General features: G+C 57.3%; 1 protein-coding gene across 1 annotated transcript in view; it reads left to right on the top strand.

The window, feature by feature from the left end:
* LONP2 (lon peptidase 2, peroxisomal) overlaps nucleotides 1–10754 on the top strand; it is a gene marked incomplete at its 5' end in the record, with an annotated part of 57206 nt that extends 46452 nt beyond the window's left edge. Inside the window, 4 exons of the mRNA XM_023524647.1 lie at nucleotides 1605–1747; nucleotides 8225–8432; nucleotides 8774–8964; nucleotides 10364–10754. Of these exons, the coding sequence (XP_023380415.1) occupies nucleotides 1605–1747; nucleotides 8225–8432; nucleotides 8774–8964; nucleotides 10364–10585 (764 nt within the window). The remainder of the gene's footprint in view (nucleotides 1–1604; nucleotides 1748–8224; nucleotides 8433–8773; nucleotides 8965–10363) is intronic.
* Between the last annotated feature and the right edge of the window lie 1370 nt (nucleotides 10755–12124).

The following is a 12124-nucleotide window of genomic DNA, read 5'->3' as shown; positions in this document are numbered from 1 at the left end:
CCGGACAGGCAGCCTGTCCTTTCTGCGTGGGCCTTTCAATGGGCAGTGACGCCGCCTTCGGTCCTGCTCGGAGCCGACACGCAGCCGAAAGGGCCACTCGTGCGCCCCCCGCCCTTGGCTGTCCAGCCCGCTCCGGCCGCTCAGGCACCTCCCGTTCCCCATGCCGCCGAGTACCGGTCATCGTTCCCTGAAACGGCAAGCGCCCTGAGACGCGGGGAAAGCAGGAGGACGTCCTGGGATCGGGTCGGGCCGCACGGAGCGGGGACTTGGGCGTGTCTGACGCGGCGTCCAGTGTGCACCTGCACGTCGCCGTCCACGGAGCGTTCTCCCCTCGTCCCCTCATCCTCACGGAGCCCCGCAGAGACGGAGGCCCGCGCCGAGTGTGCCGGCCAGCCGGCGAGTGGCAGGAGGTCTGCCCTGCTTTGTTTCCGCCCCCGTGTCACCTGCGCTGCGGTCTCGAAGAGCAGCCTGGGGCCGAGCAGGACAGACAGCGAGCCCTTCACCCTGAGGGGGACACTCCAGGGCGTCGCCAGTCTCGCCGGAGGCTGGAATGAGGGTCTGATGTTGTTGGGCACGGTCAGTGAGCGGGTCGGAAGGAGTTAGTGAAAACCGGTTCTTATAGCTTCACGAGGGACCAACGGGGGAGTCACAGCGAAACAAGATAAATAGATGTAGATGGACAGTGTTCGGGGACTTCATCATCATACTGTGCATCAACACACTGAACTCACTTCTGGAAGGAGGGTGTACACAGAAAAGGATAATGAAAAAGTCGTTTCAAACGCTTCGCGAGCTCGTACGAGAACGAGAGTCATGAAACGGAGAGCCGGGGTGAGCATGAGCGGAGCCGAACAGTCCCTTAGGTTTTACGCCTCTACTCATCTTAGGTTTCCGGCCTCGAGGAACATTTTCCTTCTCTCAGACGGGAATCAGACCCTCAGGGAGGTGGCTCACCCGGCAGGTGGCTCTGCCCGGGGTCGGGAGCTCGGGCCCGGGCTGGTAAGGGACCAGCGGTCCCTGCGGGGACTCCAGGCGGCTGCACCGCCTCCCCCGGCACCGGCAACGCCGTCCCGTCTGTCCTCACTGGGAACGTGTCTTGGAGCTGAGCTGTGTGTTCCCGAGAGGCGTCGCCCAGATGGTTTTGTCATTTCCCAGCTCACGCTGCCCGTCAGGACACGGGACACCTGAGGGGCCTCCCTGAAGAGGGCGCTTAGGCTTGGGTTCTGTCGGTCCAGCGGAACCGTCCGAGGGGACCACTGCACTTGGCCCCCGGGTACCTGGCCCCGAGAGCCATTGGTGGGTGAGGCCAGGCCCTGGTCCCAGCTAAGGAATGTCAAGGTTAGAAAGACAGGCAGGGGCGCTGGCCTCAGGGTCTACACCCTGACGAGGACAGACGACAGGTGGAACTAAACGCACAGGGCGAGGCGGCGTCATCCTCACGGGGCCAAGTCCCTGCCGAGTCCCAGACGCCAGGCGAGGTCGTGCGCCTCAGGCCGAGCGGCGCCTGGACCGCGGGCCCCACCGCGCTCCGGTTTGACGGCTCCTGCTGAGGGATTCTCAGGCCTGCAGGTCTCAGAATTTCTAAATCACATTTTGTCTCTCAGGTGGCAGAGAACATGTCTTAAAGGACACAGAGCCTGAGTCCATCAGCGACGCCACCGACCTGGCCCTCCCGCCCGAAATGCCGATCTTGATCGATTTCCACGCTCTAAAGGACATCCTTGGGCCGCCGATGTATGAAATGGAGGTGAGCGTTCTGTTTTGTTGATGCCCACAGCGTGTGGCTTGATGGCTTGGCGGGGGAGTCGACGTGGGAGTTTGGGGCCGCTGAATTTTGTCTCAAGATTGAAGACCCCCGTTCTCTGGTATTGAACATTAGTGCTTAATGTGATAACATGGCTTTCGTGATCATCTGGCTTTCGCAAAGAGCCAGAGACCCAGCCTGTCCTCTCTTAGAAACCCAGTCTGGCCTGATTCTCTGCCGCCCAGTCCCAGTGTAAAAGCCGTGTCACTGACTGGCCCCGACTTTCCCCTTTAGCAAGTCTGCATTCCTGTCTGTGCTCTGGGGGGCTTGGGGAAGGACGTGGGGCACCGACGTGGCACAGGACATCCGGAGGCGCGAGCCAGCCTGCGCCAGGCGGCATCGTCCTGGAGGCTGGTCTCATTATTTGTGCTTCCACTCGGGTATAACCCACGCCCAGCTCTGGCCCCGTCCCCACCCTCCCCCCGATGTGTGCCCCACAGAAGGACGCCGGCCACAAGGCCGGGGACCAGGGCTGACTGCGGGAGCTGGAGTGGACGGCCGTCGGGCCCTGTGGCCCTGCAGCGTGACAGTGCTCCACGGGATGCTGGGACGCGCTGCTCCAGGTCGGCTGGGAAAAGGCTCTTTGATACTCGTGAGCCTCACGCCTGCCTTCAGAGGCGTTACTGTCACCTCCTTGTCCGTTTAAGGAAAAACAGATTCTCAGAAGATCAATCTGGCAAAGTGTGCAGAAGATAATCTCTCCTTTAACGTGAAATCACCACCAGTGGATGTGGTTTTCCTCAGGTCTTACCCCTGAGGAGGCGAGAAATAGCCCCCAACCGATCTGTTGATCCGTGTAAACCCTGAGCCGGTCGTTAAAGCCGATGATCCTGCAAAGCGCCGCTACAGGACTGGGCTCGTTCCCTCCTGACGTGAGCAGCCGAGTCAGAGGCATTCTTTGGGTTACTTGAATTCTTAAGTTATCATGGATTTGAATTTTTAAACGTTGAAAGAGATGGAGCAAGACTCTTCTTGGTTGAGAAAGTGAGCAAAACCCGCTTTTCCGTGAAGAGAATCCGATGATTCCGTGAGTTCGGGACGTGAGCAGATTCCGACCCTGGCGTGTCTGACGGGTTTTCTCTCTGGGCTTTCCAGAACAGCACATGCCAGCGGAACTGAGCTGGAGCAGCAGCTGAAAGCAAAGGGCGAGGCGTTTCTGTGCTGCGCCCTCCTCTGCCGGCTGCTTCTGCTCCGGGCTTTGGAAGCTTTGCTGCCTTTCTTGGAGCTTTGGCAAAGAAAGAGCCAAGGGAACAGAAATGAGGAATTTTATAAACACTCTGACTGCTCTGTACGATATCGTCGGAGGAAGTCACTTGATTTTTCTCGCATCTGAGCCATTACACGTGGCCACTTTCACCAACGTGGACCCGAAAGGCTGATTCCGGTGGCCACTTCCTCATTGATAAATGGCATCTCAGAGAAGATCTGGTGTCTGGGGCTTCGACGCACTTTGTTGATCCCCCCACGCGTGGCCTGGGGTTCCCGTCTCTGCCTCTGGGGTCTGATGACCCTTGGCCCCAGGTTACTTACCTGCCCCGTCTCAGCGTTTGCGTCTGCGGAATGAAGACTCATGGAGCAAGTCTTCGCCGGCCGCGAGAGCCATCACCTACACTGCACCCCGGGGAAGACGCCTGAAGAAATCCAGCGGATCGTGCGCGTGCACTGAGGTACACGAGCGAAGCCAGCGTCCCGTCCGGGTGAGCCGGCCGCGAGGCCAGTGTTCTTCCCGCGCCCCCACCGGCCCGGCGGACCAAGCTGACTCCTGCCCGTCCCGCGGGACGTGAGTGGCCTGCACTAGAGCGGTGTTTTTAAAAGGCGTCTGCTCCGCAACATTTCCGCTCACGTTCTTAGGACCATCGTGGCCGTGTGGGTGGGAGGGGCCGGGCTGCTCGGCCACCCCGTGCGTCCCTCGGGCCCCAGGTGCTGCGGAAGGCGCTGTGGGTGATGCATCGTTCGTTCTCAGCCCTGCGTCTTCCCAGTGACAGGCGAGGAGATGGGCCTAGAGGGTTTGCGTAACTTGCAAGGAGGCCCCGCGAAGGCCAGACCTGAGCGTCGGTTCCAGGCCTGACGGCTCCAGAGCTTGTGCTGCTTGCGACGTCAGAGAAAGGCAGGCCGCTCGCCGGCCAGGCCCGTCACTGTCTGCGGAGCCCGCGCAGCGCCTGCCTCCCGTCCATGCAGAACCTGGAGCGAGAGCTCAGACTCGCGGTTCCGGGAGGCAGGTGGAGGAGTCCGACGTGTGCTCAGGTGCCTCTTTCGGCTTAAAGGCCGGTATTCTCCATGAAGGTGCAGAGTCTAGGCAGGGTCTCATTTCTTCCATCCGGAAATGTCATTCGGGGCCTACCTAATGCGTGCCGCTGGCCGTGGGGCAGTGAGCAGGCCAGGCGTGGTCCCTGCCCCCGTGGAGCTGAGCTCAGCAGAGAAGACGCAGGGTAACAGATAATTCCGCATCTCAGTCGAGGCTCTGAACGAGGCGGGCAGTGGTGAGGGTGCAGTGTGCGGGCGTGGAGGGCAGGGGGAGAGGGCGAGGGGCGCCAGCTGCCGTCGGGGTTGGTGGCAGGCGGGAGAGGGCAGCGGCCCGGGAAGCCACCGGCGGCCTCTTCCTCGCCGGTGTTGACCCTGGCCTCCCTGGGTGTGCCGCCGTCGTCCACACACGGGGGTGGCTCACGTGTGTTTTTAGGTCGTGTTTAGGACTTGGTGAGTTCATGTTCATGTTCATCGGCGCCTGGTGTGTCCCAAAACAATGAACAGATACCGCTTCCTGCAGCTGCCATGAGCCCTGAAAACAGCTGTCCCCGGTCACACGAGAACCACTGCTGTTTTCACAGCCCCAACTCTATACCCGCATTTAATAACCTGATATCAGCTGAAGACGAGTCTGCAAAACCCTAGCAGTACCAAAACTACCACTGACCTAGCAAATTAACCGTGAGGAAGACAGGTAAGAAGGCACACTCTTATTCGTGAATTATCTCCCTTTAGAATTCTCTAAATAGCTTGAAAAACGAGTTCCAGGAACTTAGTCTAGATTTTGAGTTTAGGAACAGTATTTTAAGTCATGTTTTCAAATACAACGATGTTTTCTAAAGAAACAAGAAGTAAAATGCAATAAAAGCCCCCTACGCTCTGAGAGAAGGGGGGGGAGTGGCAGGGGCGGGTGGCGCAGGTCGGGGACGGGCCTCGGCAGCAGGGCTGCGACCAGGCCGGGGCGCGGGGAAGAGGAAGGGCGAGGGACCTGGTCACCGCCCAGTGAGGCGATGGCACTGAAGATGACAAACCCGGCTACAGGTCCGTGTGTGGATGACGTGATGCCTTTTGGGGTATGAGGACCTTGTGACTGTCCTTTTCATCCTAGCAAAGCCTTCACGCTAGATACACCGAGCTGCCCAATCTTGCATTTGGCTGGGAAAAAAAAAAAAAGTTTCTCTTTCTTGGGGTAACAGCCTTAAACTCACAGATCGTTAATATAGTGACAATCAGAAGAACAAGCAAAGAACAAGTAAATTTGTCCAGTCTTTCCAGGATAAATGTAATTTTCAGCTTCAGGAAACCAGCCGTCCAGGCCACAGGCGTCTACGTTCCGTCCACTGCTACTCCGAAGACCGAGGCTCCATCCCTTCTTTCTGCTGAAGCCTCAGTATTGGCTTCTGACAACGGAGTGAGCAAAGCCCTCACCTGGGGGTCGCCACCCCTACGCTGAAGGGAGGCGGGGCCGGGCACGCAGCTGTGGGAAGCGTGGGGAACCTGCCGGCTACCGAGAGAAGTTTACAGCCAGAAAAATCGACCATTCACGAATTCAAGGCCTAGGGTGTTAGCTCGGAGACTCTGAAGAAGTTGGCAGATGAGTGGCTGCCTTGGGGACAGCCCTGGCGGGACGCGGAGTGCCGTGTGAGCTGTGCAGGGAGCTCGGTCACGGTGTAAGGGTCACGCGAGCCGCCTGCATGCACGGCACGGCCGTCTCGTCCCTGGAAACGAGGCCCACAGCGTTACTCGTCCCCCCGTCCTTGCACCTGCTGGCCTCCCTGCCATGGTGGCTCCCCGGCTGGGGCTGCAGCAGCACAGAACAAGGGTAAAGTCTCAGTGTCGGCTGGAAGGGTCGCCAGGGATCGTACGTGTTTACGGTTTCGATCTAATACCGCCACGTTTGGTTACAAGGGAAGAACAGCATGGCGCGGGCACTGGTTACAGCCTCAAAGGCTCCTTCCGCCCGCTGCAGCCGTGCGTGACGGAAACGCCGTTGCCATCACATGTTTAACACGTCCTCAAGCTGCACACCTGCGTGGCTGGCGGAATTATCGGACAGCGGTCATCCTTTGAGCAAGATTCAGTTAAGGGGTAAGGAAACCGAAGCGCAGGAAGGTGCCGGTGGGAACTGCACGACAGACGTGGACTTGCCACCAGGTGGGGCCGGCCCGCGCGGCGTGCCTGGGCCTAGCGGGGCCGGTGTCAGTGACGCGGCCACAAGGCGGCCACGGGTTACAAGCAGGAGAAGAGCGTGGGTAGGTAACGTGGCTCTGAAATCAGCGTGTTGATCACTTACTGTGACCAGCGCTGGAAAATCGGTGGCTCTGTGGGGCGGTGAAGGTGAGCAAGGAAGGAGCCCGCGTCTCTGCCTTGACTCGTTTCCACGGGACCGACTCGTAGGAATGCAGCGTCGGTAGCCATTTCAGAAGAGAGGCCCTGAAGACGGTGACTCAGTCTGAGAGTGACAGCCTCGTGACCCGCGGGCGCTGCTGCTAGCCCGGGGGTGGCGGGAACACGCCCGCAGCTCCCCAGCGCACGTCACTGGCAAGCTGCATGTGTCGATCCATCCTCCGGTTAACGGTAGAACAGCCAGCCCCGTCAGGTCGGAGCAGTGACCGTGAACCTGGACATCTGGCTTTGGCCGCCGCACTCGCAGTGGCCTGTGGCCGGTCACCTCCGCAGCAGGAGCGGCGCGTGGGCCTTGGCGACACGGGCGGCCGTCTCGCTGCCAAGTCCGTGCAGATGCTTCTGATGATTCTGACACGCGAGTTTGGAGGACTTAGTCGTGAAAAGATCGTTCTTGTCATAGCTGACGAAACTGTGCCAAGTGGCCTTTCACGTTAACGCTGGTACGGGATTTGGGGTTTTGATGTCTTTAGGATTAGTGCCCTCACCCCTAGGAGGAGCCATGCCATAAAACCTGGTGAGTCCTCGCCCAGCCCAGCGTCGCTCAGGTGTAGAGGGCCGCCTCTGTGTCTGGAGAAACAAGCCCCGTGAACACTCCTGCGGCCGTCCGTGTCCCCAGGCACACCGACCCTTTGTGTCTTCCTCCTCGAGTAAACAGGACAGGGACAGGGAGGGCAGGTGCCAGAGCTGCAGGGGGTGAGGTCAGAGGCCTGGTGGTCAGCTTGGCCAACGCCACGCTGTGCCCTTCAAGTCTCTAACTTGTCATAGGAAGTTACTTAGAAATGAACTTTTAAAATACAAAGCCAACCTTAAACATAGGCTTTTACGTTCACTACTAAAAGTAAGTGCCCAGCAGCTTCGATGGCTGCCACCTGTGGTTTTGGAGTACCTGTTAAAATCAGGACTTTTAACAGTACCTGTTAAAATCAGGACTTTTAACAGTACCTGTTAAAATCAGGACTTTTCACCGTCCAAAGGAGCATCGGTCATGCGGCCTTTTGACCAAAAGCCAGGCCCTCGGCGCACCACACCTGGGGGCTGCTGGGGAGGATGTGCCTTGCGCAGTCCCTCCGACGACAGCTCCTGCAGGATAAGGCCCGTCGCGGCTCCAGGGGTGTGGTGACCGTCAGCATGACTGTTCTTTGCCTGTTACTCTGCATGTCTGTGTAACCCGCCTGGCTCATCACCTAGGCTAGCGGCCTCAGCTGAGTGACACGTTCAGTCCGCACCGTGGGCCTCGAGCCTGCGGGGAAGGACCTTAGACGTTGAGGCTGAAGCAGTAACAGAGGCGAAGCCTCGCGGTCTCAGCATCCACCTTCACCCTTGGCCTCTGGGGCTGACACTTCCTAAGCGTGTTAAAACTCTGCGAAACAAACCTACGATTACTGACGTGAAGTTAGGGCCCGGAGCATGTATACACATGCAGCCTAGTAAAAACGTTTAAATGGGTAAAACGATTGGGTTTGTTCCTTGAAAATCAGGAGACGTGAAATTAGGTGTGGCTCTTTAGAATCAAAGTTATTCGCGCGAGTTTTAAGGTAAAATTGCTTCAGATAAGTGCTGGAGAAGGAAGTTCAGCTTCCTCTGGCAGAAAGCCATGTGTAGGAGGCGGTGTGACTCCAGGTCACATGAGGCCCCGAGTCCTTTGGGGTTGGCTTAAACTCAGGCCTGCAGGGGAGGGGACCCTTGCAGCGTGGCGCGCTCGGGCCCACCAGCCTCAAAGCGGTTTGGCCCTTGTTGGCCGAACTGATCACCTTCCTTCTCTCCCTCAAGGTGTCTGAGCGCTTGAGTCAGCCAGGAGTGGCGATAGGTTTGGCCTGGACACCCTTAGGCGGGGAAATCATGTTCGTGGAGGCAAGTCGCATGGACGGCGAAGGCCAGCTAACGCTGACCGGCCAGCTAGGCGACGTCATGAAGGAGTCTGCCCACCTGGCCATCAGCTGGCTCCGCAGCAACGCAAAGAAGTACCATCTGACCAACGGTGAGTGGCTGGCCGCAGGCGAGGTGGCTGTGGGCCAGGAGGGGCCTCTGTGTCGCACAGTCGGGTGGCCAAGGGTCAGACGACTTTCGAGCGACCAGCAGCACCTCTGGACCCTGAAGCCTTGGCAGGTCCAGTCTCCAGTGCAGGGCGGCCTGGCGAGGTTCAGTCCCGCTTGGGAGAGAATGAAGCTGTTTTTCAGACGCGCACACACATGTCTGTACTACCTATTAATATTTTGAAGGCGTCACTTACCCAAAACATTCATTTTTATCTCTCCGATTTTCTTTTTTAGGAGAAAAGGAAAATAGGTCTGATTTTTCTCCATTAAAATCTTTTTTTAGCTTCTGGGAGTTTCGATCTTCTTGACAACACAGACATCCATCTGCACTTCCCGGCGGGCGCTGTCACAAAAGATGGGCCATCCGCGGGAGTCACCATCGTGACCTGTCTCGCCTCGCTCTTCAGTGGGCGGCTGGTGCGTTCAGACGTAGCCATGACCGGCGAAATCACACTGAGAGGGCTTGTTCTTCCGGTAAGAAAACTCTACAGATGGCTTTTTAATTTTAAATTTTAAATTTCAGTGAACTGTACCGTTAATTTTATAGTGCTCGCCTTCTTCCTATGAATACCTTAGTTTTAAGTACATGTTAAATTTTTATACCTGTAACTAATCATATTTTTAAATTTTGATCAGATAAAAGAAAAACAGACAATTTTTTCCCACATTCTCCCTTCTACTAAGAATGAAGGCTTGCTAAGGGGAAAAAATATCAGGCTGGTCATCAGAATGCACTCAGGCGAAGATCGGAGACTTTTCTCATAAGCAAATTGTTACATATATAGTATAGGTATAAAATAGAGCAGCTGTTTTTAAACATTAAGCCCAGTTTCTCACCTGAAGTTCCTGGAAGACCTGTCTAGAGAAAACTTAGAACACGATAGTTGATAGATTTATGGCGGGGGGTGGGGGGAGTATGAAATGGAAACTAATAAAGACTAACATGTCTTTGCTAAATTTTGAAAAAATGCTATATACGTACAGAGCCTTGGGACACCATGGTCTGTAGCCTAAATACTTATAAAAACACAGAAAATACAGAGAGCCTGGGGCTTTAGGTCATTAGTGACCTGTACCAGTGTACGAAACTTTGGCAGGTTCATAGCAAAATGAGGGAAAAAAAGGAATGTTATTCTGAGAGCATCTTTATGATAGTGATGAAACTAGGTCACAGAATCACCAATTAGGGACACTAAAAACGTTCTCAGAAAAAATTAGAAAAGACATTTTTAATATATAAAATGTTCTCAGTACCTCACGTGATGGGCAAATGGGTCCGGTTGGCAGGACGCCCCGACTCCCGCCTCAGGGCTTGTCCAGAGGCTGCTCGGGTGACCCCAAGCTGGCGGGTGGCCTCCAGGGAATCACGGCAGAGGCCGAGCCAGGCGGGAGCCAAGTGCAGTGCCGCCCACTGGGCTGTGTCCCGGAAAGGGAGCTGGATCGCACCTTTCCAAGGGACCAGCGTGGGCGCGTTTAAAACCTCGGGAGCCAGGTCTCGCCGGGGTACCTGCTCCCCCGGGGCATGGAGGCCGGGCTCTGGGACCGGTGTGGACAGTCCAAGGGAGGGCGCTCTGCCCAGCCAGGCTGTAGAGCAGACGCGGGGTTCCGGAGCGGGGCGGGAGGCGGCCCGCCGGCATGCCAACGCTTTGTGGGCAGAGCGGTGGGGCCGTCGGTCTAAGGGTTTAACGGAACAGGAACTGAAATGCAGAGAGTGAAGTTTCAGCTTCTGAGCGGCTCTCCTCGCTCGTGCTGTGACAAAACAAGCCGATCTGATGTTTTAGAGTAGAAGGGGACACGGGGGGTCAGGTTTCTCTGCAGCCCGAGGACGGCCACAGCCTTGCGGTCACAGCCTTGCGTGCGTCTCTCCCTCCAGGTGGGCGGAATGAAAGACAAAGTCCTGGCAGCGCACAGGGCAGGGCTGAAGTGCGTCGTCATCCCTCAGAGGAACGAGAAGGACCTGGAGGAGGTCCCAGGCCACGTGCGACAGGACTTGAGCTTCATCACGGCAAGCTGCCTGGACGACGTCCTCAACGCAGCCTTCGATGGCGGCTTCCCTGTCAAGGCCAGACCCGGCGTCCTGAACAGCAAGCTGTAGGCTCGGGCCTCAGCCTTTCAGGACTCACGTCGCGGGGTGCCAGACGGTGCTGGCAAGGTCGCCTCTTCACACTGAGCATGATCCTAGCATTAACGAACCTCACTTGGGCGGTGGCTGGTGTTAACTGCAGAAATGTCCATTTAATAAATTGATAAAATATTAAAGAGTTCTCTCGTCTTGAGTGGGGTCACTGCTGTCCCCGGCAGATGCAGAGGCCTGCTGTCGGCACGCTGCCGGAACACAGCGTCTGTATCCCCTGGGAACCGGTCGCAGATGCGTTCCCAGGCCCGGTCGGCAGGCCCTCAGAATCGGGCTGGGGCCAGACCCAGAGCCCCCTCGGGCAAGCAGGTGCATGGTCCAGGTCCAGGTCCAGATCCACTGGCCTGGGCTGTTTCCATAGCAGCTTCGCCTGCAGCTGTCGCCGGATCCCAGAAAGTTGCTCCGAAGGGGACCTGGGCAAAGATGAGGAGAGAGCCAACGACGAGTCTTTCTGGGGATGGTCACCTGCGGTGAGCGAGCTCTGGTGGGCTCTGGTGGGGGGTGGGGGGAGCAGCCTTCAGATCGTAACTTACACGGGGCAGAGTGACGTGTGTGAGCGCAGAGCACGAAAACACACCGGCTCCCAACGCCTGTTGCCTTAGGAAAAGTCCAGGCCCCAGGGAGAGGCAGCCACCGTTCCGCGATGGCCCTCACACTTATCCCGACTCCTGCCAGCTCCCCTCCCGCTCCGCTGGCCGACGCGGGCTCCCAGATCCAGTAGCCCCTGGCTGTACCTCTCCTGTGACTCCACCGGGGCAGGTGACGGAAAGGCTTGTCCGCTGACTAACTCGCTGTGCGACCTTCTGGATCACAGATTTACTGACCTGTACAATGCCAATTCTAGTACCTTCATCAGTGCGACTATGAAGATTAAGTTAGAATGCAATGTAAAATGACGTCGAGCAGTTTCTAATGACTCCAGCCAATGAAGGACCTCAGAATCAAAATAGAAGGCTATGCGAGGACACTGCGGAGTGTCCTGGATGAGAATGGGCTCGACGAGTCCCCCAAACGCCGCGCTCAGGCCTGCCGGTGAAACCGCCGAGTTCTGGGAGAGCACGTCCAGGTCGGGGGCGCGTCACGGCGGGCGGGAGAGAGAACGTCCGGACAGCTGAAGACACCGACTCTCATCACTTGTAATTTGGTCATTTCTGTTCAATCACCCTGCAGAGAAGGAAAAGGACCCGTTAGTTCGCGTTCAGCACCCACAGGGAGCCAGTCCACACCGTCACTGCCGTGTTCCACCCGCGGTGGCACCGAGCGCACTCTGATAGTGGGGTCGATGGCGCCTCCCACAGGAGCCCTGACCAGGCGGCCTGGTGTTGGCCGGCAGCGGGAGCACCTGCTGCCCTCGGCGGTGACGCTCACCTTCTTTCTGCCCAGGAGGAGCCGTCTGGAGACCCCGCTGTGGGACATTAACAGACCGACCTTCATTTCTCTAGCATCGTCTTTCATTTTTTCAAGTCTAAGCTCTTTTATTCACTTGCTCTTTTTTATTGG

The sequence above is a fragment of the Pteropus vampyrus genome, unplaced genomic scaffold, assembly GCF_000151845.1.
Source record: "Pteropus vampyrus isolate Shadow unplaced genomic scaffold, Pvam_2.0 Scaffold485, whole genome shotgun sequence".
In the NCBI taxonomy this organism is placed as follows: domain Eukaryota; kingdom Metazoa; phylum Chordata; class Mammalia; order Chiroptera; family Pteropodidae; genus Pteropus; species Pteropus vampyrus.
Note: the sequence above shows the minus strand (reverse complement) of the source record. Positions and strands in the feature narration are given on the sequence as shown.